The sequence below is a fragment of the Nyctibius grandis genome, chromosome 7 (genome assembly GCF_013368605.1).
Source record: "Nyctibius grandis isolate bNycGra1 chromosome 7, bNycGra1.pri, whole genome shotgun sequence".
In the NCBI taxonomy this organism is placed as follows: domain Eukaryota; kingdom Metazoa; phylum Chordata; class Aves; order Nyctibiiformes; family Nyctibiidae; genus Nyctibius; species Nyctibius grandis.
The window spans coordinates 4,457,976-4,483,053 of record NC_090664.1 but is presented as its reverse complement, the minus strand read 5'-3'; the positions used below and the strand labels follow the sequence as shown (position 1 = coordinate 4,483,053).

The window sequence follows — 25,078 nt, the reverse complement described above, 5'->3', positions numbered from 1 at the left end:
GAGGTGCGTCCACAAGTCCTGAGGGAACTGGCAGATGAAGTTGCTAAGCTGCTATCCATTATTTTTGAGAAGTCATGGCAGTCTGGAGAAGTCCCCACTGACTGGAAAAGGGGAAACATAACCCCCGTTTTCCAAAAAGGAAAAAAAGAAGACTCAGGGAACTATAGGCCAGTCAGTCTCACCTCTGTGCCCAGCAAGATCATGGAGCAGATCCTCATGGAAACAATGCTAAGGCACATGGAAAATGAGGTGATTGGTGACAGCCAACATGGCTTCACTAAGGGCAAATCATGCCTGACAGATTTGGTGGCCTTCTACAATGGAGTTACAACGTTGGTGGATAAGGGAAGAGCAACTAATGTCATCTACCTGGACTTGTGCAAATCACTTGACATTGTCCTGCATGACATCCTTGTCTCTAAATTGGAGAGACATGGGCTTAATGGATGGACCACTTGGTGGATGAGGAATTGGCTGGATGGTCGCACTCAAAAGAGTTGCGGTCAACAGCTCTGTGTCTAAGTGGAGATCAGTGATGAGTGGTGTTCTGTTGTGGACTGCTTCCTAATGTTGAAGTGGGCTGGTTGGAGCTCAGGTGCTGATTGGTTTTCACAATCTATGCCTGCTTGTTCTGAGGAATGTTGTGGAGTTGTTACTTCACTGCAGCAGGTGTGAATGTTGATGTTGCTGTGGAACTGTTAGCAGTCCCCTTCTCCTCGAGCCTGGAGATGTTTTATCTCTTGATTTCTGGGTGTGGCATCATGTCTCTTGATTGCTTGGGCACAGCTGTGTGGTATCACATAAGTCATCGAGAGCAGCAAGTAGCTTCAGCTGTTCCTCTTGGCTCTTGCTCTGGCATAATAGGCTTCCCACAGTGTTCCTCAGGGGTTGGTATTGGGACTGGTGCTGTTTAACATCTTTGTCAGCAACATGGACAGTGGGATTGAGTGTGCCCTCAGCAAGGTCACCGATGACGCCAAGCTGTGTGGTGTTGCTGACACACTGGAGGGAAGGGATGCCACCCAGAGGGACCTTGACAGGCTTGTGAGCTGGGCCTGTGCGAACCACGTTAAGTTCAACAATGCCAAGTGCAAGGTCCTGCACGTGGGTTGGGGCAATCCCAATACAGGCTGGGTAGAGAATGGATTGAGAGCAGCCCTGAGGAGAAGGACTTGGGGGTCATGGTTGATGAGAAGCTCAACAGGAGCTGGCAGTGTGCTTGCAGGCCAGAAGGCCAACCGTATCCTGGGCTGCATCAAAAGAAGTGTTGATCAGCAGGTCGAGGGAGGTGATTCTGCCCCTTTACTCCACTCTCCTGAGACCCCACCTGGAGTACTGTGTCCAGCTCTGGGGCCCCCAACATCAGAAGGACATGGAGCTGTTGGAGCGAGTCTAGACGAGGGCCACGAAGATGATGAGAGGGCTGGAGCACCTCTCCTATGAAGACAGGCTGAGAGAGTTGGGGCTGTTCAGCCTGGAGAAGAGAAGGCTCCGGGGAGACCTTCTAGCAGCCTTCCAGCACCTGAAGGGGACCTACAGGAAAGTGGGAGAGGGGCTTTTTACAAGGGCATGTAGTGATAGGACGAGGGGGAACGGTTTTAAACTGAAAGAGGGGAGATTTAGATCAGATATTAGGAAGAAATTCTTTCCTGTGAGGGTGGTGAGACCCTGAAACAGGTTGCCCAGAGAAGCTGTGGATGGCAGCTCCCTAGCTGTGTTCAAGGCCAGATTGGATGAGGCTTTGGGCAACCTGGTCTAGTGGAAGGTGTCCCTGTCTGTGGCAGGGGGGTTGGAACTAGATGATCTCTAAGGTCCCTTCCAACCCAAACCATTCTATGATATTATATGATTCTGTGATTATTTACTTTCTCAACATTATCTTTTCCCTTTGTTTTTTCGGGTAGGCTCTTTTTCTTCCAGAGTTTGGGACCAAAAGTGAATCAGCTTGTTTCAGTTGCCTAACCCAGGTCAAAATGTCTTCAGTTAAGTTTAAGTGTTCTTAAGGTATTAATAGCTAAAATAGATTTAGTTTGCCTCTGTTGGAATACTTGTTACTGATCTGAGGAAAAGGTGAGAGTGGGGAAGGCAGTCAGTGTTCTCTGAATGAGGGAATTGGGGGTGCAAGTTTTTTGTGGCTAAAGAAGAGAGGAAGCAAGCAGCTGTTCTAAGCTTTTGATGTGGGGTCCTGTGGAACTGTGCCAAGCCATTAGAGCCTGATGAACTTTGTTTAGGAGTATTGGTATGTTCTCCTGACTTATGGACAAGTTTTACTGGTTTTGATTTTGATCTGCATTGATATAATAACCTATATCTAGAAGAAATAAGTACTGGCAACCAACTTGTGTTGTTGATTGTTATCTTGGAAGGCACCTCTTCAGGGTTTTTTCATTAATAATTTTTTTTTATTCACTAACAACCAAATGACTACTTGATTAAAATACGGATTCCAAAATAACTCTGATTTAACTATTGCATTCCTCTTTGAAATAATGAATCTGTCTCAAAAGCAGGTGATCTCATGACCTAGCTTTGTCCTGATGTAGTAATTTTCTGGCTATTGTTTGCATTTGGATAAATGTCACTGGTCCCATTTTAAAATTTCCCACTGCTGCTGGTGTGATGTGTATGCACAAATCCAAGGTGTAGAAGCTGAAAGTTTGCAGTACTTTTTAGAATGGGACTTCAAGAAGTGTGAACATCAATGTAAAATGATGGAGTAGTAACAATGGTCAGTGCTGCCACTGTGATAATTGCCATATTGAAACCTTTGATGACAGGTTTTAATGAATTTGCAAAAACCTAATTGCCAATTTTAACCTAGAAGACAGAGCATAATCAACATCAATTGAATCATGTAAATATTCTATTTTTCTAGGGTATTCTTTAGGCACTTCTGCAGCAAATTGAGTTCCACATGTGCTGTTGTATTCTGTAGTCTCCTTTGGTTATTTTTTTTGTAGATAAAATTATTGTGGGCAGTTATATGGGATATCTCCGAATCTTTAACCCCCATCCTGTGAAACCTGGAGATGGAGCACAACCTGAAGACTTGCTCTTGGAAGTGCAGTTACGAGAACCAATATTGCAGGTGGAAGTGGGAAAATTTGTTTCGTAAGTCAACAGCAGGCTGTATTGTTGATTACTTAAAGCTTAGATGTGATTTTTCTTTCTTTGTTTTGGGGGGATGTTTTCAGTTTTCGGATGGACAGCTATTAAGCACATCTATGAATACTGTAGTATGTATTTGATCTGCTTCTTGAATTATCTTGATACTAGAGAATTTTTACTTAATGTATATGTGGAGGATAATCTTCCAGACACTTGTATGATTTTTTTAAAAGTATGTAGAATGGGAAAAACCTTACACTGAAAGTTTTCTCAGGTGTTAAGACAACTTGAGTAACTTCTTATGATCTAAGATATAATATTGGCCAGCTGTTTTGTGTTTGATAGAGGACTGAAGATCTTAAATTCCAATGAATTTAATGGAAATAAGTGGCCAAGTAGAGGAGAGAGAGTGTGAATCTATAAAGAAAAGGCCTTATATTTAATTGGCTGGCAGAGAATCTACTTAGAAGAACTTCATTTTAAAAAAAACGAGAGAAAAACCCAAAAACATATGAGGATTATCACTCCAAACAAGTATTATTCAGCAACTGCATACATTAGTTTAAATTCACTTCTGTACCAGCTGCATGGGACCTAAATTAATTAAACTATAGGGCAGAAGTCATAAATGTAGAATCCTATATTCACATTCTTCTTCCCCCAAACGTAAACACTATTTCCTGCAGGAAAGTTCTTGTGCTGTAACTGTAGAAAATGTTTTGGATCATTTCACAGGGTAAGGCATTAGAATTCCTGCAGAGGGTCACTCCATCAGTCCTTAAATAAAAGAATGGTTTCCAGCTGATGTAGGCCTTTCAGCTTGTGGCCTTTGGTCTCAGAGCTCAAGTCTTCCCTGTGATTAGTACAGGTTTTTCTCCCATTTTAAAAATAAAGTTCATGCTGCAGTATTAAAAGTTAATTTCAAAATTAAAATGAATCCTTTAAGAATTCATTTTAAAAATAAAGTTCTCCTAGGTAGATTATCTTACAGCCAATTAAATATGTATTCCTAAAGGATTCATTTGAATTGTGAGATTAACTTCTAATACTGCAGCATGAATTTAGGAAGATGAGTACTTCTGAGTTTTTATCCTAGCATCTGACACCCAAACATTTGGATTTGGCCCACACATGAAAGTAATTTCAACATGTAACTTGAATTTTATCCTGTATGCATTTTACTTGCAATTTAACTGAAAACAGTGGTGTTTTAACCTTTTTTACAGTGGTACTGAAGGACTTCATCTGGCTGTGTTGCATTGCCGAAAACTCTGTGTGTATGCTGTTTCAGGTTAGTTTACAGATACAAGCTTTCCAGTGATTTTAAGTGTGTTCTAAAGTTTGGATTAGGTTAAATGCTAAACTTGGTGTATGCAGTGTTTGCTCATCACCTCTGAAGAGCTGCAGTCATGTGCTCTCACTCAAACTCATGCATGAAGAGGAAACATAAGTAATTAGGTCTAGATATTTCCTGATGATTCAACAGATTTGCTGATCTGCTCAGTGCTTGAGATGCTGTGATGTGTGTGATGGTCTGTGGTTGGTCGTGCTTGTGAGCAACTAGTTCACATTATAATTTTAGGGGTGGGTGTTACTGTTTAGCATGCTAATGAACAAATTGTTGTTTAGTGACAACTTAGCTCTTTAAAAATGAAATGATTATAATTATTTCTGAACTCAAAAATCCAGATAATTTCTTAGAAAGCCAGAACATTGGTAATGTAGCCCAAGAGAAGACAGGAGGTTAATGCTGGTAAGAAAGTGAAACTACTGTGTTTTTTCTTAAATCTTCTTTCTTCTACTGCCTTTGTCTGGAAATTCTAAGTGCTGTGTTCTCTCTGTATGTAAAGAGGTGAGTCATAAAAAACCTATTCTGTGCATTGAATTCTCTCTAACATATGTGTAAAGCAAAACACAGATTTAAATGATCTATTGATTGTACCCCCATCTTCAAAATTCAATAGACAGCTATACATTGTTAATTTTCTTTGTGCAGGGACAGCTGTGGCTCCTTTTGTTATAAAAGCATCGTTTTCTTGTAGGAGCAGCTTCCTTCCTATTCACAGCCTTGCAGGCAGATAGGTTACAAACACATGGTCTCTTTCCAGATTCTGTTTGCTTTCTAGTTATCTTACCTGGAGACACCTGTAAAATTGGTCTTTGAGGGGTGATACTTTGAGATGTACTATGGTTTTGATACTTTCCCTTCTCTGTAATAGTGCTTATGTCTTAGGATTGTAGCCTACGAGTACAATTTTTATTAAAACAACTTACTTTAAAATTTGCATTAACAGAATACAACAAGAAGTCAGTCTAGAATTTTTTTCTAGTTATAATTTGTTGTTTGGTCTACATGACTTAAGCATTTAGGTAATACTAAAAGTGAAGTTTTGCAATCCTTTAATAGACTTTTTATACTAATTTGTAAGCATTCATGCTGTAACAGGAGTTTTTCTCATCTGAACTGGTACTTTTGAACGAGCTCCTTTGAGAAATAATGCTTGTTATTTCTTTATGCTTCTACGGCAAACTACACTTTCATAAGTGGAATTTTTACTTGCTTTATACATGTTGCTATATCCGTTATTCATAATAAAATAACTATGCTGCTCCTTCTTGACAAATGAAAGAACGCTTCAGAGCTGACTGAAGTATGGCCTGGACATTGTACTACAGTCAGTGTACACAGGCTAACTACTTTCTAACTTGGTTTTCCTCTGGTGTTGCTACTTAGGTAGTCATGTATCCAGCCAGGGCTTTTTCCCCTCATGTCTGTTCCAATCCTTTCCCTAACGTGGGCCTGCTTTTAGGGGTAATTGCTTAAAAGCTATATTGGATTTTAGTTGGAGAAATTTCCCAAAAGGTTAGCATAAGCTATAAATATTTCATAGTTTGTTTTTTAAGGTGGTGGTGGAATAATCTTTGTATACTTAAAGCTGTAGTAGGATTTAGCTTAGATATCATTCACTCAAAACCTTTTTCCCTGCTGATGTGACTGTTCTCAAAGGTGTGGTGTCTTTTTTGCTTGCTAATATTAGTCCTTAAGTGTTACTCTACATGAAGAGCTTTGTTTTCTTCATGGGGTGCAGGAAAGACTTTTGATTATCAAAGGGGAAGCTTTAACTTCAGTTTCTTTAGAAAGACATTTTGAATTTCTGCTAGTTCCCTGAAGGAGTCAGGAAATTAAAGTTCATGCAGATGTTTTCAGAGGATGTGATGCATATCATAAAATTATTCTTCTTACCGTAGTTTGTCTCTTATCTTTGCATTGTTGATCACTGCATGGAATTTCAGAGTAAAGGCAAGTGATAAATGTGCCCTAAGCATAGTTTTGTCAAATTATAGCTAATAACTGGCTACAGCTTGGTTTGAGACAAGGCTGTTACAGCTGAGGCTGGCTGTTGGATATAGTATATTCACTGAATAACTAGAGAATCATAAGAATTCCCCTTTGAGTAGGCTTTTTTCTCATCTTAGAGGTGTGCCTAACATGAAAAATACATTAAGGAATAAAAATCTCAGCCTCTTGCTAGGTCTTTATACCATATTTAGTATAATGACACCTTATTTCTGGTTCTGGCCATTAGGAATTTTGTAGCTTGATGATTTTTTTAAAGAAAGCAGCAGTGTGAGCCTTCGTAGCTCAGTCACTGGGAGTAAATTATAGTTTTTCAGGTTGTTTAAACTGTTACTCCTTTACTTCTGAATCAAAGATACAAATATATATCCTTCCTTTTTGTAGGAACTTTGGGAAATGTGGAACATGGGAACCAGTATCAGATTAAACTGATGTATGAGCACAATCTTCAGCGAACTGCTTGCAATATGACTTACGGTCCGTTTGGTGGTGTAAAAGGTAAGGTCCTTGTTGCATATTCTTATTAGTTATTTAACTGTGAACAGTTGAGGAGTAACTTAAACTTTGAAAGGTAACATGATGCTGCTGTCTAGGGGAAACTGTGTTTCTATGAATGATGGTACCTTTTATCTGATGCATATAGAAAATAACTGAAGTTAAAATGAGGCAAAGATATTAAATGTAGAATAGTTGTTTCCTTGCATCTTGAATGGAATATGAATTTACAAGGATAATACTGATTTTAAAAAACATTATGAAAGCCCTAGCTCTTCCCTTGTAAAATACTTTAACTTTTCTTCTGTGCTTTAATTCTGTTTTGCTTTTCTGCAACTGGCTTATCTTGGACAAAGAAAAAATTTAACATCTTTATTCTGTGAACCTAAAATTTCAAGTGTCTTTAAAGATATGTAGTGCAGACTTTTTTTAGAAAAATACTTAAAACTTTGATTGGAAAAACATAAGAGTGGAAAATAATTATGGTGTGTTGGTAGCTTGAATGATTTTAATATATATCTATCTCTTTTGAACTTGTGGCACAATTGTGAATTTTTTTGTGTTCCACTCTGGAAGCAGTTAGGTTTTTGACATGACAGCTCTTTCTCTTTAGAAGTAAGGCTTGCCCAACCATACTGGGGAGTGGTAGTCATCTATACAAGTAGTATCCCTAGATGGTTGGCAGAGTCATACCACTGTACCAAGGCAGAAAGTCTTCTGAGTCAATATAGCAAATATATGCAGACAATCCCTCAGTTCTGTCTGTAATAACCTTCTAGTAATAATTCTACAATGCCTTACCTGAAACTGAAGTTTGTCCCTGGGCTTAAATTCAGCTGACCAAAATTCATACTGATTGAAGAGAATTTCACCTACTAATTTTGCACAGCCACCCTGGGGGAAAATAGTCAACTCATATGGGTGAGAAGGTATCTATGCTATGAGTATCTTGAGGGATGAGTGTACAGGGCTTGGGCATATTCCTGTTAACAGCAGAAAGACAATATGGAGTTTCCAAAATCTAAGCAAAGGGAATAGTATGCTTCCTGACATACTGTGGTGGAATTGCAGTAACAGATGTGTTGAGGGGATCACAAGCTAAGAGTTGTGAGTGTCTGGAATGGTTCAGGGATAAAACAAATACCCATGTACCGCTATGCAGTTCTGCAGAATAAACTGGATTTTTGACATGCATGTTTGTTTATCATGGAGATCTGAGTAGAAGTCTGATCACCAGCTCAATCTTGATGCCAGACTTGTCTTTTGTATACTTTATGAGCTGTGGGGGGGGATGCAAGTGATGTAGTGAAGAAAGTGTCTTTACAAGCCAGGGAGACAGAACGTAATGTTTACCTCAGAACCTGCTCAGCCAGCCAAACACTTTTCAACACCTAGGATGGTCAAAATGAGGGCCAATCCTGACAAAGCAGCAAGAACAGCAGAGGGAAGTCTGGTAAGTTCTGCAGACTTTTCTTGTTTGCTAGTAGCACTTCTGCCCCAGCATGTTAAGCTGCTTTCCTTTTCCTTTCTTCTTCCCAGTCTTCCAGGTTGCTTTAGTGTGTTTGTTGCTGTGGAAAAAGAATGACCTCAAGTCTTGTTTTGAGGTGGCAAAAATGATAATAAACAGGGAAGGCAGAGATTTGTGTTATGTAATAAATAATACATGTTCATACCATAAGCTGCAGCAGCTTTCTGTTTAAGACCTAAAACTAGGAAAAATACAGTGAATGTTCAGGTACCTGATAGCAGGCTAGTAATGCATGTATTGGAGCATCAGAGAAATAGGCAAAATGGACACTGGAGAAAGTTATTTTGGGGAAATGAAAGGATATTCTTTTTGTAGATTTCCTGGACTGAATGTCCTGTTTATGTGGCTGCCCTGGACTGTCTTGATGAGATTTCTTGTCAAGGATGTGCTTTTAATCTTGCCCCTAGCCTTTTGCAGTGAATTTGTTTCAGTTTTTTGAAGCATCATCTTTAATGCACTGTTCTCTCCTTGAGGCTTATGAATGACAGTGTTCTGGTTTTATTTCCATCTTGCAAGACGAGCCAGAGTGAACCAAAAAGGAGATTATCAAGTGTTGTTGATTTTAGTAAACAGATGCCTGTCCTGGTTTGGCCTGCCATACTATCTGTGTGTATCTCTGCCAGATGTTCTTGGCTGCAATTGAGAGCCAACCAGTCTATAAATAAATATTTTTTAATTATCTGCCTTCCACAGACTTCTCTGGAATTCTTGCCAGTCATCTGCTAACAGTCTCTCTCACCTTCACCAGAGGTTAATTCATGATGGTGGCAGTGCTGTAAGCGTGCAGCAGTGAGCTTGCTTTGCTAACAGTCTGACCTCTACGCCATGCTCTAGAAGTGGACTAACAAAATATAGGGAGTGTTTTTGTATTTATTGTCTTCTGTTACTGCTGTGACTAATGTGCTATACTCAAGCATCCTTGAAACAATGTGAAGGTGAAAGAGGCACTTCAGAGGTCGTGTTTACAGAGCTACTGAAGCAGACACAGGAGAATGGCAGTTGAACAGAAGGAGGAAAGCATTTGTGCTACAGGGAAAGCATGCTGTGAGAGTGTCAGGGAGGAGGGTGAATGTAAGCCCCCCAGGAATATAATCTTCCATCTGAGGAAGCAAAGAATGCTGCAGGAGTTGACACAAAGCACTTGATCTATGAAGCTGTGCAGTCTTGCTCAGATTTCTCTTGCTGAAGATTATGCTTTTTTCTTTTCCTATTAATCCTGTACCTTCAGTGATGAAGAAACTCATTCTATGCAGCTCTACTAGTTAACATTGGCAAAAGAAAAATAGGATTGAATTTGTGTACACTACTTTGTACTGGTGTCCTCTAACATATTCTTCAGGGTTTTCTGTCCTTTCTTGGGACAGACTGCTACTTGGGTTCTAGTTAATGCTCTGTTTCTTTTTTGTTGGACATCTTCCAAACAGTTGCCTGTAAATTTAATGGATGCTGCTGAAAATGATCAGTTTAGTGCTTGCTCTTACCTCAGATAAAATACTTGCCTCTTGGCATGCAGATTTTTTCCTGTAATCATTCATAATGTGATTTCTCCCCATGTGCAGATGCAGTTTGTGCTGTCTAGTGGGCCACTACAGCTGTGGCCTTAACTGAGATGCCAAGTGCTCTATTAGTCTCTTGATGCTGTAAGGTTGCATAGTCAATTTTGAGAATTGGGATGTAAAGCCAGCACATAGTTTCCATTTCCCATCCTACATTTCCTTTGGCCTCTGGGGTGGCCTCTGCTTATTCCTTTAGAAAAAGTTTTGATTCCATTTGAAAAAGGAACACTTAACAGCAAAGAAGATGGCTGAGGCTTGCCTCATCCTGACTGCTGCCCCCTGCTTTATAGAGAACCCCGCAGGGAAAGAGCTCAAGCATGCTCCCTTGTCCTCAAGAACCTTCCACAGTGTGGGATGGGTAGGTAGGGTTGCAAGAGATGCATAAAACAGGCTGGAATAGAAGTCTAAGACTGGGTGACTGCTACTAAAATTGGGGAACAGTTCCTTAAGTAGGCATCAAGGTATTTGCAGAAGTACAGAAGGTTTCAATTCAGCAGTTCTTTAACTTTCTGAGTTGCTGAAAATCCTGCAGTTTGCTTTAGATCCTTACAGGGGCTGAAGAGGCAGAGATTTGTTCAGACCAAACTTTCAGTTTTAATAATATTGAAGTTTGGTTTAAGTTGTGTTGGAGTAGAATCTGGTTCACTAATTTACAGAGCAGCTTAGTGTCTTTAGGATGCATGTCTTTAAGGAGAGACTACCTGAAATTTTTGTTGAGTGTTGTTTGATGTAGACTCCTGTCAGAGCTTTTCAGAAGTTAAGCAGAATAGCTGTTAGAAGCAAATGCTCTACTACTGTTTTATGTTTTGATTTGCTTATGAAGCTCCACTAAGCTTTCTTCAGCTGTTTGTATTTAAGTGTGTGCTTACATAAACCTCTCCCTGTGCCTACTCTCTGCAGATTCATTAGGGAGGAGGATTTCTCACAGTTTCTGTTGCTCTGGTAGCTGGGGAAGAATGTCTCTGCAGTTGCTTGACATGTTCCAAACAAAAAACCAAACACCACTAAATGTGTATCACATTCTCAGTCAGCTTCCTCCAATGTAAGTTTTTGCTCTCCTGTCCCTGCTAGTTTGTGGCAATCTTAGACCCTTGTTATAATTTGATCTGTTAAACTGCAAATCCGTTTAGCTGAAGTGTGATGGAGATTTAAAACGTAGCGAGTACAACTGTCATTTATTAACTGGTGATTTTTGATCTCTTGTATTAAGAAAAAAGGTTTGATAAATTTCTCTGAGGAAGGAATTGAGGTAAACAAACCTATTTTGTAGCCTAGTTGCTGGTAGCTTTATTCTTGCTAGTGTCTTCAGATTAATGATTTGATGCTATGAGAAACTTTCACATGTGGAAGAATTCACATAGATGTTCTTGTAACATGAACAGATGAAGTCAGTCAACAAACCCATTTATTTAGTTGCATCATAGAAGGTTGAAATCTAGATTAAAGAAGCACTTAAAGTGATGGAATAAAAGCCAAAGACTGAGAAGTTGTCCAGTGACTTGCATAGATTGACAGTCTGTATTTGTCTTTAAAACAGGAGAGTGTGAATTGTGGTTGTCACCGCTAGATGGTCCTCTCATTACAGCTATGGGTTAGCAAGCTGTGTCTAAAGCTGCATTTATTCTTGAGCTGAGTCTACAGGTGTATCTACTGCAAGACTTAATAAAGTATAGACAACACAAAAGCACTTTCTGAAAACCTTTATAGTTGAAAGTGTTTTATTGATTAAAACAAAATGTATTCTGTTGGTTGTAGGACTTCAGCAAAAAGGTGAAATGAACTTGACTCTTACAGCAAAACTGTTAATGGGCCAGGGAGATGGGAAATAGTAAGGAATCCCTTATGTTTAGCTAGACTCCTACACAAAGCTAATGGAAATGTTTAAAAAAAAAAAGTAAATGAAAAAAAACCTACAAAGGTGGAAATATAAATCAAGCACAGTGTAGGCAGTTAGTTGTGACTTATTTACAACTTTAAAAATCTGTAGCAAAGGGAAGGAATGCAATACAGAATTTTGCACTTCTTTGCTGCTTGAACTTTCCATTTGTTCCTTGCTGTCTCTGAACACTGGTGCTAAAATGAAAACATGAAACTATCAGGAAGTGACATAGGAAGATCAACTAATCATTTTATATGTAAAAAATTCTGTATTTTTAGCCCAGACTTTCAAAAATTGAACTTAAGTCTTAAGTCGTAGTCATTGTTATGTAGAATGCATATATCTGCTTTTCATATTTCTGAACTCTTCCTCATGATCTTAGAGCTGTAAGTTGAGTTTGTCCTTCAGTGCTCTGATTCTAGCATATGGGTCTTTTTAGAAAGGATGACTCATGGTAAACCCATGAGTTAGTAGTGCTGAACACTGGTTTTCAACCAAGTGAACTCTTAATTTAGCCACAAAATGTCACAGCCCTTAAGTAATGAACAATTTGTACAGTCTTCATGTTTTCCTTCAAATATAAAATTTAAAGAACTTGAGTGACTCCACTGTAAGCTCTTTTGATTTAATTTTTTTTAAAGAAAATGAAGGTCAAAAAACATACTTTTATGATTTTTATTGCACCCTTACCTATAGTGAGGACTCAAATCTTCAAAAATTTTACATTATATAACCTATTTCATCACATAATTTTTATAAGGTCAGGTTGTACTATTGTGGCATCATGCAGTTATGCCACCAGAGATTGCTGTATTAACAATTCAGCTTTCATTATGTGAAGTGATGTTTGCTGATAGCGTACAGTATCTTGGAAAGTATTTTCTGTTTTCACATCTGTAATGTGTCATTCTGGGTCTTTATAAGATACTTGAGTCAAGTGCCAAGTTATTGGGTAAGATTATGTTAAAGAACCTGATTAGTTTGTAATAGCAAGAGTATAGTTTGCATAACTCTGGTTTATATTTTTGTTTGGGAGAGAAGTGAGAAAGCAGTTGAGCATCTTAGACTTGTTTAGAATTTTTGGTCACCCAAAAGCAAAGCTCTCTCCTTATTACTCTGTCAAAGATCTGAGTTGAGTTTCTCTAATGTGAGCAACTTATGCTTCTGTGGTTGCTATGTGGGGTAGAGGCATGTGCGCTGGTTTTATGATAGCGTGTGTACTAGATGCAGCATGAGATGTGTTGGTTTAGGGCTCTAGTTTGTATACTGGATAGCATGTCTCAGCTGTCTTCTGTGAAGTTTCAAGGTTTTTGAGGACAAGTAAATAAAATAGTTTAAAATGTTGTACTGGGCTGGTAAACCCTAAAAGATGGAACTTCATTTGACTGATTGAAAGTCACTGCTGATAGAAAGCTTCTGATGAATGAGTTGCATATTTTGAGATTGTTAATAGAGTGAAGCAAGTGAATTGAATATAGTGTCTCACTTAAGAATTCCTTTTCTTTCTTCTTTACACAGCAGTGTACCTCCAGTTCAGTTCTTAAGGCAGAAATCTGCTATTAATCTAGAAATAATCAAGTCTTAATCAATATTCTACATACTATTTGATCTTAATTCAAGTTAAAACAATGTTTACTGAGAAACAGTGAGATTTTTTCTATGTTGAGTATGTAGTGATTAGATTTTGAGCCAGTATTGTTAAATTTTGTTGTTGACATAATTTGATCATAGTTTTGTTCCATTCTTAATTTTTTTTAAAGTTCTACCAAAATAATGTAGTTTGTGTTCTCTTTGGCAGAATTTGTATCTCTTAGGTCTAGTTCTTCTAATTAAAATAATGCTGAATTGGATCTGTTCTAGTTGTGCAGAAATTTTGGTTAATGAATTTACCAGTGTTGGCTTCAATTATATGAAACAATATCAGTGAACCATCCTGATGTGGTAATATTAAAACTCCTTATAGATGGGTAATCACTCAGAGATAGTTGAGATTATCTCAATTTAGTTGAGATATTCTCAATTTACTTTGGAATCACATGAATTTGCATATTGGTACAGTAGAAGATTTGCAGGCAATTGGGATTAGGCAAAACTAGTTTTTAACTTGGAGCAAATAAATTCATATTACTTCATAATTAACTTATAGCCTTTTTCTAATGTGATGTTTAAATAACTAGTGCTACAGGTATCTTAATTTTGTACCTGCGGTATATAAAAGTAAAGTCTGTCCTGTGCCTTGACTTTGTTTACATTGCAGGTATTTAGACATGTTGTGTTGTCCTGCCCTTAGAGAAATCTGAGAAAGAGACATTAACTTGGAAAATCACTCTTATTCCTACATTACCAGTTTCTGCTGAATGGATTACAGCTCAGCTAGCTTATAGCTGTTAGCCTGAGCCCTTCTGCATCTTGAGAAAGAGTCAATACACTGCTTGTGCCTGACTGTTCTTAAGAAGAGATTTACTGAGGAGGAGCCTGCTTGTAAGAAATGATGGTATTATGCTCTTGTGTAGTAAAAGTGCCCTTACTACTGCTTTGAAAAAGTGTGCAGATCAGGCCACGATTTCATTCTTTGCCTTGTTTGCCTTGAGTCAGGTGTGAGTTATGTTTGGGGAAGTGTATGCAATAAATGTCTCCTAAAATGATATAAAGAACGGAGAAGTGCTTTGAAGTAAAAACACAAACACTATTACTTGAAGCTTATCACATAAATTTCCTGTGGTCAATTGTGCGTTAGACTGAATGGTGGGCAGGATAGTAGCTTGTATATGAGCAAACAGCAGTGTGTGAGGAGTGAATACTAAAATTCTACGCTTTGAGGACTGGTGGGTGAAGTGCAGCTTTCCTGAGCTGAAGTGCTTAGGAAGTGTGTGAATGATCCCATGCTGTAATAGGAGGATGACCTTTCCCAGGTGAGGGCTGAGTTCTGTGATTGTTCTCCAGGATATAAGTGGTATGTTAAGGTGGGTGTATGAACATCCTCAACACTTCTAGTTTTCTTTTTCAATTTGTTATTAAGATTTTGCCTTCTGCTTAAGAACTAAAGAAGCAGCATATTGATAGCTTACCAGTGGGACACACAAGCTATTGGGTTACTCTTGAGTAGAATACTAATTTTATTTAGTGACAGAGAGAAAGCATAGCATAATAAACTTGCTTTCTTAGTTGCTGAGTTATTTTTGAATGGTGTTCACTTATAGATAATGGGTTTTTTTATTTTCACTGCAAAAGCAATATTACCATTTTGTGTGGTTCTACAAAATATACTTGCATTATCTAACAGCTAAATAATCGGTGAATTCATGCTGGTTTTAGTATGACCTCTTCAAATGAGTTGATAAATTATTTAGAATTGGATCTTCCTCATAATGCACAGGTTCTGGAATTTATTTTTTAATCTGAAACCTTAATGCCTTAAGTTGGCTTCCAGAATAGTTCAGATTTATTTGAAGTTGTTCAGTGGATACTGTAGTAATAAAAGGAAATAATAAACCAATAGCAAAAGGAAGGAAACAAAAATACAGCTATGACATGAAAAAGTCACAAGCAAGAAAGTGTGAAAATACCTTGAACCTGTCTTTTTTCTCAGCAAATGGCCTTGAATTCATTTTACTTTTATTATAGCACTGGCCTGGAGGCAAAGTATGTTTGAGTGTTACAACAAAGAGGGTGCTATACAGAGGAATTTTTTTAATAATGAAATACAACATATGTGTAAACCGTGCAACCTTGTAACAGGAAACTTTATAAGAAGAGTAGATTGTGCTTAACTTTTCCACAATTCTGCAAGAATGACTTTTATTAGGTGCTAGTCAGAAAAAAATTATCAGCTGAGTTTTATGCTGTAAGGTTAAATGATTCTTATGACTGTGTTTAAATACAGCAGCAGTATAAATTTGGACTTTGATTTATTGGCTAGTTCTGTTAAGGAGCAAAACGTTTAACTGTTACCTTCCTGTTAAATTGCTTCTGGGTAAGGACAAATTACTTGAAAGGCTTGGTCTGTGTGAGTTTTTTCATGGAATAGATCTGCTGATGACTAGTTCTAAATGGTTTCTCAGGTAACTTTGGAAACCTGTTAGTGTTGTTTTTTTTTTAATAATGGAGTTAGAACCTCTTCTCTAAATTGAACACATGAATGGAAAAATAATCAAGGAAACCATTCTCTGAATCTCTTACCATCCTTTCCTTTCACCTTCCTCAACTTTTCTTAACAGTAATGAGTAAGATCATGGCCTAACTGATAGTAAAAACTCCCATTGCCTTCAGTATGCCAGAACTTTGCTTCAGTTATAAATTGCTAGATATATCACTTAATCTGCATTTCATTTAAACAAAACACTATAATTGTAATGAAGTAATGAAGTAGAAATACATAACTTTGGGAGCAGTTGTGCATGTAAGTGAAAGACTTGTCTTTCAAAACTTTGGTAGACTTTATATGATGCTTTTTCTAATTTCTTTTGTTGAAGTATGGTACACAAATGTGTGCAGTCATTGTACACTGGTAGTATAAATTGTCTTATATCTTGCATGTGGGGTTATAGCTTCTGCAGTACTCCTGCCAAGAATCAGTGAGTGCCAAGCAGAACAGTAATTACCTCATATGTTTTTAATAGCACATGTATATTAATAATGACCCAATCTTGCATTTGTCTTTGACATATTGTTGACTCATATTTAATTCATCATCCTACTCTAATCCCCAGATTCTTCTTCTTAGTGCTGTTGCCTGCCATTCTCTGGTTTCCTGTGAGACAATTGTCTGAGATCATATCAGATGTTTTACTTAAGTTTAGAGATGCTGTCTCTAAAGTTTAGAAATGCAGTATGTAGTATTACCCTGTCTAACAAATAGTCTGGCATGATGAATTTTCTATTACTTCAAGCCTATATACAGCTTTATTATTTACATATGTACTTCTGTATTAAATGTTCCAGCATTTCATGTGGATGCATTGGTCTATCAGATTTGGTTGCTGCCTGATATTTTTTCATCCAAAATAATGCAGTTTTAGTTTCTATTTACTCTTTTGTCTTCTCAAAGGGTCTTTCAGAAATGTCTGTATGTAGCTTTTGTATATTTTTCTAGTGTCCACTGGTGACTATTCCATAACAAAAAACTCTAACCTATAGAAATGTATTTGGAAGGTCACCAAACCCTTGTTAGTTGCTCTTCCTAGAGCAGTGAAATGTATATTGAGCAGCTATGATGCTTTCTACTAATTGTACTTTGGGTTCTTATGCTTGGTGCAAATCATTCCTACTAGAAATAACTCTACTATGTTATTCAAGAGAGATTTTCTTGGAGATTTTAGTGGTGGGTAGGTTTGAGTGCATCCTTCAAGCACAGAAAAGAATGTAAAGCAAAGGCAACGACTATAGTTTGCCTGTATCAAAAGCAAGAAGGAACAGAGTAGCATGAAAAGATAAAAATCAGTGAAAATGTGACAAAGTAATTTTACTTCAGATTCATGAGAATTTTTTTGACCTAAAGTTTTAGGGCAAACTGGAGAATTCTGAGCGGTTTAAAAAGCAATCCAGCACAAAAACAGTTTAGCAGACAAAAAAAAATTTTGAGTTATTGGATTCAAAATTTTTTACACAAAATTAATCTGTAACTTCACCATGCATTGCTGTGGCTGTCTGCTCTGTTACCCCTTGTATAAGGTCAGATCAGATGAGTGTTCATAACTTCAATAATCACAGAATCACAGAATCAACCAGGTTGGAAGAGCCCTCTGGGATCATCGAGTCCAACCGTTGCCCTGACACCACCCTGTCAACTAGACCATGGCACTAAGTGCCATGTCCAGTCTTTTCTTAAACACCTCCAGAGATGGTGACTCCACCACCTCCCTGGGCAGCCCCTTCCAATGTCTAATGACCCTTTCTGAAAAGAAATTCTTCCTAATGTCCAACCTGAACCTCGCCTGGCGAAGCTTGAGGCTGTGTCCTCTTGTCCTATCGCTAGTTGCCTGGGAGAAGAGGCCAACTCCCACTTCACTACAACCTCCCTTCAGGTAGTTGTAGACTGCAATAAGGTCACCTCTGAGCCTCCTCTTCTCCAGGCTAAACACCCCCAGCTCCCTCAGCCGTTCCTCATAGGTCAGACCCTCCAGACCCTTCACCAGCTTGGTCGCCCTCCTCTGGACTCGCTCCAACACCTCAACATCTTCCTTGAAGTGCGGGGCCCAGAACTGAACACAGTACTCAAGATGCGGCCTCACCAGTGCTGAGTAGAGAGGGACGATCACTTCCCTAGACCGGCTGGCTACGCTATTCCTAATAGAGGCCAGGATGCCATTGGCCTTCTTGGCCACCTGGGCACACTGCTGGCTCATGTTTAGCCAGCTGTCCTGCAGCCTTGCTAAATTTTTGCATTTCTTTAACATGACTGAGTCTGATTATGAGCATGGTTTAATTAAGATAAACATGAATAACCCCTGAAAAAGTGTTTGGTGACTATAGAGAATAAAAAGGACAAGGAAGGATTACAGCAGAAATAAAATGTATGCAGCTGCTCTTTAGTATGATGATTGATTGGAATGAAAACGTGTGTCATCTTGCTTACCTGCAAAACTATGAAAATAATATTTTGCAAGGTTAGTGGCGTAGTAAGATCATTTGAGTACTTGCAGTGTGCTTCTAACAGTCTTAAAATACAAGATAACAAATTGTTCCTGCTTGTGAAATCTATGGTGTCCTTTCTGAGACTGGCAAAAAGGAAACCAATAGGGATGGTGATTTTTTTTTTTGGTAGAGATGTAATTCACTGACTCATTTGACCACAAAGTAAGAGTTAGTCCTTTTGTGTATGTTGGTTGCTAGCCTAGGATATATATAGGCAAATGAACTGAATGTGAAAAGTGGCTGTACTTTATTGGTGTTTTTAAGGGTATTAAGTCACACTGTTTATTTCTAATTTTAATGGGGTTATTTGAAACTTCTTGAAGAGATGTTGGTGTTCCACCTAAGATTCTGTAAAGTAAACCCCTAGGTTTGCATGTTAAGCTTGACTGTTAGCTTTGCTGTAAACTATTTATAATTAGTTCTTTGGATGTGACTTCAGTTATTCTGGAGAGTGTTCTTCAGCAAATATTTTCAACAATTCTCTATCTCAAAAAGATTAGTAAAGAATCAAAGTGCTTTGGGAAGTGCTTAGGAATAATGAAACTTCTTACTCTAAGGAGACTAGAAATGGAGAAGTAGGAGAAAAGATGAGGATTTCACTGGGTTTTAACAGTGGGATTTTGTTACTCTGGTTATAGGTTTGCAGGTCTGTCTTAGATGGAATTTTAAAGATGGTAGATTTATTGTATGATGGTGAGTTAAGATCCTACTGATAACTTTTGAAAGTACCTAAAATATTGCAAAATAGGGCCTACATTCAACTTTAACTGAGCTCAATGAAAGGTCTGCTATTGATTTGTGGTTCATTAAAAACATCCATGTGCCTTAAATAACTATTCAGTCAAAGGCTATTGATTTGGAAGGGCAACTGCTGACAGTACTTGTCTTTATTTCATTTTTATTTGGGGGAGATTTGCTAGTTCAGTAAGATGTTCTATAATATTTATAAATGTATGAGAAGTGTATAACTTCAGATGAGGACAGCTTGACATTGGAAAGGTTCACAGACTGGAATTTCTACCTTCTTTAGAAAAAGTGGATGTCACTATTATAATGCCTCTATGAATGCAGGGGCTTCAAAAAAGATTTCTGCAGTTGCCAGGGCTTAAAAAGTAGTTGCTCAACAAGTTCAGGCAAGAAACAGAATTTAAGGAAAAAGAATTCTACTATTTCTTCATGAATCATCATTATCCAGGCTACATCTATGCATAGAGCCATTCTCCCATGCACAGCTAATGTTCTTTGTCAAGACCTGCTCTATTTATACTGTCTATAATTAATCTACTGAATTAATGTCTTGAAAAAAAGAACAACTTTGTGTGATACTGCTTTTCCTAAGGGTCCTTCCACCACCTCAGGTCAATATGAGGTATAAAGGGATCATTCCAAAGTTGCATAATTTAACTATGTCATCTTGGGTGGTTAAAGTCAAATCAAGGATAAAGGAGTATATCACAGGTCTCTAAAGGATTGAGTGTGTGAGTGAAGGTTGACTGGCCTTTGGAGATACTTTAATAGTTCAAGATTCCCTTTCCATCTAAAATCTTTCTTGTGCTTTATGGCAGGCAGAAATCTGTATGAGGTTAGGTAGAGAGAATGCTGTATGATAGCTGAGAGAAGCAAAAAGATTCTTTTTCTCATGGTGGCTCTGACTGTGCTCTACTGTGTCTTGGCCAGGGAGGCTTCTTACAGAGTGGCCTGTTGCAGAGAGAGCATCTCTTGTGTTGGGACTTGTGAATATGTTTTACTGCAATACTTAAATATCTGGAAGGGATTAGAAAATAAAGCTAATTTCAGTAAAACAAGGATTTAGTGTTTTCCTTAAGCACTTTCCTTAGTTTCTCTTAAACTCCTATCCACTTCTCTGTTTCTTTCCTGTTGGAATGATTTTTCAATTCCAGTAGAAGAACACTTGGTCAATCTCAGCTGGAACGTATGTGCCCTTTGTGCATCATTTGGAATGGGTCAGTGCGTTAGCATTGAGTGATGCAGGGCACTTCTCCTTTTCATCTTTGTGTGTTCAGGATGTTGCACTGCCTCGGCGGTGCTGTCCGATCCTCTGGCCCAGAATGAATGGCTGCAGCCGAAGTCCTGAACTTTGATCCCTTCTGTAGTAACGCAATGAGCAGCCACCAGACCACCAAGCTAGTCAATTCAGAGTTCTGAATGTACACTGACATGTGCTTCCTGCTTTGGGTCAGGGAAGTAACCAAAGACTTGCCTTTTACTGGGCATACATTGTTTTAAGAACTGCCCGACATATTTTCGAATGGTTTTTCCGTTAGAAGTGATTCCTGAAGTGCTTTTTTCACAGTTGACCCAGATCTGTTTTGTTTCAGGAGCTACACTCAGCAGCAGGTTGAATTCTCCAGAATGGGTTTGAACTGGAGGAGACTTTGTTCTCTGTGCTGGGAGAGATTCTGGGGAGCAAATTTCAATGATGAAGGAAAAGGAAAACATCTGCTTGTTTCAAGTCAGGACAGTAATTTCTGTTCTGGTGTGTGGGCATACAGTTTGTGTGCATCGCTTTGCTAGTCAGTGCACTGTGGATTTAAATATTGTGAAATTAGGAAAACATTTTCCATGTATCATTAAAGGGCTGTTCAGTTCCTGGGTGTCTTATAAATGCTAATTTATCTCTTTGTTTTATTTCATTGGCGCTTTGTTCCACACAAGGCTTTTGACTGAAGCTTTTGATTACCGTTGAAGGCAGTAAAGTTATCTCTGCTGACATCTTCCTAAAAATCTGTAACTTTATGAAGCTTTTTCTGACTTCTAATTTATTCCATTTGATACTGTAGTTTTCATTGCATGATTTCACGTGGTGCTCAGGCCTTCTGATTATATAATGTACTTTTCATGAAAATGATTTGATGCCAGAGAGGAGGCTGAGTAGAGGAAATCATTAACATGCAAAAAACTAGAGCTCCAAAATAGCTTTAATTAGAAGCTTATTTCAAAGAGCTACTACCTGCCTCTCATTTTGGCTTTGCATTAGGTCTAAAAATACGTTGTGGTTTAAAAGTGTGACGTAAATGTGTTCATATCATGCTAGAATAACAAAACTACAAAACAACAGTAGCTGGACTTGTGCTTAAAAGTAACACTTTCTGCCTGAAGGACATTCCTCTTGAGGCACATGCTGCTGAAACTATGTAGAGTACACTAAGTGATTCCATCTGATCTGCAGAAAACACTATGGGTTATATTTTCACTTTATAAATATGTCATTGGCAAAGCCAACTGGCTGCAATAAGCTTTTTTGAAATGGACATTTCTGGCTGGCTGTTTGGAAGACTGCATTTCTTGAAGTGAAACATAAAAACTCCATTCACTGGCTACACATTAAAAACAAATGGCCAAAGGAAATAAGATGACCTATAAAAAGCTGGGAAATAAGAGTTCATACACAATTTTCTTTCATTATGCTTTACATGTATTAGTTTGGATAATTGGAGTTTGATCCACTAGTACAAGCTAGTTAAAATCCAAATTTGAAAATTAGTGAGAACAACACAAATATGATGAATAAAGTGGTAGGTATATTAAGTGATGCAGTGCTCTTAAAGGCAAAAAAAAATGATTCCTGGTTCAGTTTGGGTGCCTGACGTATATTTTTTTCTTCAGACACTATAATTCAGTATTGCAGTATGCTTGGAGATCATTGGAGTGCTCTAAAGAACTTGTCACATTATGTTAATTCATATTCAATCATATCACTGCTGTTAAAACAGGAGATATTATAGCAATGGTATTTGTGTGTGATTAGGGATTATGAGTGTTAAAGATGAATGCTTCCATGTCTGATATGACATGTAGCATCATATATATTGCAGAAGGTGCTGTAGTTTTTCTATTATTCATTTGCATGATGTAATGAAATTGGTAAGAATAAGATTGATATTCATAATATACATGAGAGCAGAAGCTATTACTACTTGTTATTTAAGCAGTAACACCTCAGCACCTCTACTGACCTTTACTTTTTTTCTGTTAATTGTAATATGTCTACTAGATTACTGCTGCATATCAATTATATCTGAAGAATAGAAACGAGTAACTGAATTGTGTATTTTAGACAAGCTTAAGCCCTGAAGGTTGTGGTCAGAAGCTGTCTGAAAGATAGCTTTCTCACTACCATTGGTATAACCAGAGGTACCTGAAATTTAATTCTGTTACAAAATATATATGATTTCTGTGTTAGGAAGGGCATTCACTTTACAATTAAATGTCTTTTAATCTTATATATCAAGCAATATTTAGAACTTTTCAAAACAGTAGAATAGCAGCATGGCAAACATTTAAACATAATTACTGTTATAATTTTTTGGTGACTTAAATTACTTCATGCACAATTTTAATTTTTTTGTTTTTTTCTGGTTTTATCTATATCTTTCTAAGGAAGAGAATATGAAAAATAAGAAGCCTTAAAGTACAAATGTGTTCTACTACTGTGCTTTTAAAAAAAGTTTTTTTCAAGCTGATATCTCTGACCTTTTTGTCTTCAGGTTTTAGGTACCAGGGAGTTCCATTGAAGCTAGACATTGAAATTTAAGGTTCTGGAAAGCTGGATAGCTGCAGATTTCTTCTGTAGCACACTGCTGATAGTAGGAAAATTCATAGGAAACTGTGTAAGGGGAGTTGAAGACTCTCTATACCCAGACTTACAGGGTTGTATTCTTGATAAAGGTGTGAAATAGAAGTGGAACTGAACAGTTAGCTAGTGTGAAGTGTTGGGAGGGTTTTCAGTCTGCCTTTGAATGCTGAATGTGAACATATGTGATTTTGAGGTAACAGATGTAGAATAATGGTGGTTACATGGACACTTGGGTTATGAAGCACTGTCTTCTTGCAAGCCAAATAAAAACACCACTAGTTATTTCTAGTAGCCAATAACTATACTTTAAGATAACCATACATAAGAGACTGGGGTGGCAACCAGTGGGCTAGCACCTTTTACTAGTTGTCAGGGTTTGTACAAGTTTCTCAGAGTACTTTTACTAGTTACTTGTAATTTTATGCAGCTGGCTAACTCATACTTTTTCTAGACTGTATCAGCAGTGTGATAATAATGTCGGCAACTGTTGGGAATTGGAAGCTGGGTATTATTAACATCGATAGGATACAAGTGCAAAGCATCTCAAGTTTCTCTAATGGTTTCTACTGTTTGCTGATCAGGAGTATGTGATAGGACTAAATCCTGTGAAATTTCACAGCCTAGAGGAACAGATGTCTACCATAGTGCCTTGGAGTAGGTCAGAGATGAAAGATAGAATGCCTTCTTTGAATGATTCTTCTCTTGACTTCATCCAGTCCAATCCCACTTCCTGAGCAGGTTCAGCTAGAAGTTGCCCAGGATTGTGTTCAGTTGTGTTTTGAATATGTCCCTGGAAGGATACTCCACAACCTTTCTGGACAATGGGGTTCCAGTGTTTGATGACTTTAACAGTAAAAAAAAAACCAACCAAACAAAAACCAAACCCAACAAAAACAAGCTTTTTTTTATGTTGACATAGAATTTAATGTGATACAGTTTGTTCCTGTTGACACTTCTCCTGTAACTGGGTGCCAAGGAAGTGTCCCTTCCTCTTGTTCGTTCTCTCCCATTAGGTATTTATGCATATTGGTGAGATTCCCCCTAAGCCATCTTTTGTCCAGGCTGAACAGCCCCAGCTCTCTAGCTTCTCCTCATCTGAAAGATGCACCAGTTCCTTAATCATCTTTGTGGTCCTTTGCTGGACTTGATGTGGTATGTCCCTGGGTTTTTCTTTGTACTGGGGAGCCTAAAACTGGACCCAGTATTCTGGTTGTGGCCTTACCAATGCTGAGTAGAGGGGAAGGATTGCTTCAGTCAGCTTGCTGGTGGTGCTCTTCCTAATGCAGCGTGGGATACTGTTGACTGCCTCTGCTGCAAGGGTGCGTTGCTGGCTCATGGTATAATTTGTCCAGGAGGACCCCAGGTCTTTCTCTGCAGAGCCGGTTTCCAGCTGGTTGGTCCCCAGTGTGTACTGATGCCTGTGGTTATTCCTTCCTGGGGCAGGACTTTGCATTTCCTTTGAACTTCATGACATTCCTGTCTGCCCACTTCTCCAGCCTGTTGAGGTCCCTCTGAATGACAGCACACCTTCTGAGCCTGGCAGTTCAACCAGTCTTCTGTCCACCTCACTGTCTGCTTATGTGTAGGGATGCTAAGGGAGGCAGCACCTAAAGTCAAGGTAAATGGCATCCACTGATCTCCTGTCATCCACAAAGCTAGTCACCTCTTATAGAAGGCAGTTATGTTGGTTAAGCATGATTTCAACTTTGTAGATCCATGCTGACTACTCCTGATCAACTTCTTGTCCCTCATGTGGCTGGAAATGGTTTCCATGAACATTAGTTGCTCCAATACCTTCCCAGGGTCTGAGGTGAGGTTGACTTGCCTGTTTGCTGATCTTCATATTTGCCCTTCTTGAAGATAGTGATGTTTGCTTTCTTCCAGTCTTTAAGGACCTCTTCTGATTGCTGTGACCTTTCAAAGA

The 25,078-nt window shown here is 38.3% G+C and overlaps 1 protein-coding gene across 4 annotated transcripts in view; it reads left to right on the top strand.

The window, feature by feature from the left end:
• The window catches only part of BBS9 (Bardet-Biedl syndrome 9), a 345,480-nt gene that overhangs the window by 35,590 nt on the left and 284,812 nt on the right, over positions 1-25,078 (top strand). For all 4 annotated transcript variants that reach the window (XM_068405604.1, XM_068405603.1, XM_068405605.1 and 1 more), the window contains 3 exons: positions 2,961-3,111; positions 4,335-4,399; positions 6,851-6,964. In XM_068405604.1, the coding sequence (XP_068261705.1) occupies positions 2,961-3,111; positions 4,335-4,399; positions 6,851-6,964 (330 nt within the window). The remainder of the gene's footprint in view (positions 1-2,960; positions 3,112-4,334; positions 4,400-6,850; positions 6,965-25,078) is intronic.